The sequence below is a fragment of the Frankliniella occidentalis genome, unplaced genomic scaffold (genome assembly GCF_000697945.3).
Source record: "Frankliniella occidentalis isolate FOCC.00 unplaced genomic scaffold, Focc_3.1 Scaffold24, whole genome shotgun sequence".
Lineage (NCBI taxonomy): Eukaryota > Metazoa > Arthropoda > Insecta > Thysanoptera > Thripidae > Frankliniella > Frankliniella occidentalis.
Window position 1 is genome coordinate 1,774,396 of NW_026267154.1, and position 1,655 is coordinate 1,776,050.

General features: G+C 45.4%; 1 protein-coding gene across 1 annotated transcript in view; it reads left to right on the forward strand.

Annotated features, from left to right (window-relative positions):
- Positions 1–932, forward strand: part of LOC127748980 (uncharacterized) — a 1,940-nt gene extending 1,008 nt beyond the window's left edge. The window contains exons 4-7 of the mRNA XM_052265109.1: positions 43–126; positions 211–285; positions 364–456; positions 561–932. Of these exons, the coding sequence (XP_052121069.1) occupies positions 43–126; positions 211–285; positions 364–456; positions 561–671 (363 nt within the window). The 3' untranslated portion in view covers positions 672–932. The remainder of the gene's footprint in view (positions 1–42; positions 127–210; positions 286–363; positions 457–560) is intronic.
- The last annotated feature ends 723 nt before the right edge of the window (positions 933–1,655 follow it).

A 1,655-nucleotide genomic window follows, 5' to 3' on the forward strand; every position in this document is an offset into this window, starting at 1 on the left:
GGTGTATATTTGCAGTGATCATACCTTTTCGTAGCCTATCAGGTGATGGGGACCCTACTTTGGGGAATTGTGATCACCACCAAGTTCGCGTTCATCTGCATCATGGGAGAGCAGATGAGCGTTGAGGTGAGTCGGGACCACAATGAAAAAGATAAGATTAAAAGAACTTCTTTGAAAACGACTGTGCTTATGATCACTCTCCTCCTGTAGAATAGAAGGATTTTGGCCGCCTTGCAGACTGGACTGGCTAATCACCCAGACATGGATTTTCAAAGAAAAGGAGAAGTAGGTTCGCCTTACGTAATCACACACACACGCGCGGGATTTTCATTGTACACATACGTACTTTTTTTACTATTACAGATTTCCAGGTTCATTCATCAGATACAAATGCAAGATATCCGTGTGAAGGCTTTTGATTCCAGCAGTTATTACGATTTGACTACTTTGAAGAGAGTAAGTAGTGTGCTTTTGCAAAACTCCCATACAGATTCTTTTTTTTTTTCGAGATTTACATTTACATTACATAACGAGATTTTGTATGATTTACCCGGTCCTAGGCCGTCGCCTCGGTCGCCACCTTCATCATCGTTTTGATCCAATTCGCAGCCCTCGTGGCGCAGGCGGCCAGTGACGGCTCAGTACCGAAATGCAACTGCCAAAAATGCTAGGCTGCCAAAAATATGTTCTGTTTTGACAACATGTACCTTCTCTGAACGAAGAAACTATGAAATCTCTACATTTCACTCTGGAAACCGCGTTGTGAGGCAGTCTCACACCAAATAGTGTGGGACCCTCTGTGTCTGGTGATTGGGGTAAATGTATCATTACATGAAAACGACGAAACGATGAAGAGTCATCGCAAGCTTTTATCAAAGAAGTGTCGGAAACTTATTCTAACCTCGGCAAATCAGCACTTCGGCAACAAATGCTCGCGCGCAAAGGTCAACAACGCCAATGGATCAATTGGCTGAGGAGTGGGGAGCGTGTTAAGTGAAACGCCCATCAGTCGGCCGTGGGGGATGACGCACCCAAGCACTTCGTTTTGGTCAGCAACTCGAGAGCAACTTGCCCCACCCAATAATAGGGTATTTCACCTGAGTACTTCACTATAGTATGAGAGTAGTGCATTATGGAGAGGCAACGAAACGTCCCTGCTGGTGTACATGGCAGAAAATTTTGTTCTTTTCTACTAACTTACTTTTTTCTAGGGAAGTCCTTCCCAAGTTGAACAGAATTTTAAGAAGAACAGCAAGGCACAATGTTTCCTGAACCCTTTTTTTCAACAAGAACTTTGTCGTCGGCGTCAGCTTCGCAGGAAAGCATCCACTGGATCTCATCTTTGGATCGGCGGGGTTTCGCTGGGGTGACGTGTACCCTATTAGTGTACCCCATTTCGTAGAGTACTCGGTCGAACACGCCGAACGAGTTTTCCCCCCGCAGCGTCTTTTCTTTCTTTCTCTGCGGAGCTCTTGCGCAACATTCACAGAAATGAAAAAAGAAAAGAGTAAATGTGACGTTTGATGTCTGAAGACTAGCGCACGCGCGGCACTTTGCGGGATCGAAAATCAATCTCGTTTCTCCTCCGCTACTACTACACCCCCTTTCTCTCTCTCTCTCTCTCTCTCTCTCTCTCTCTCTCTCTCTCTCTCTCT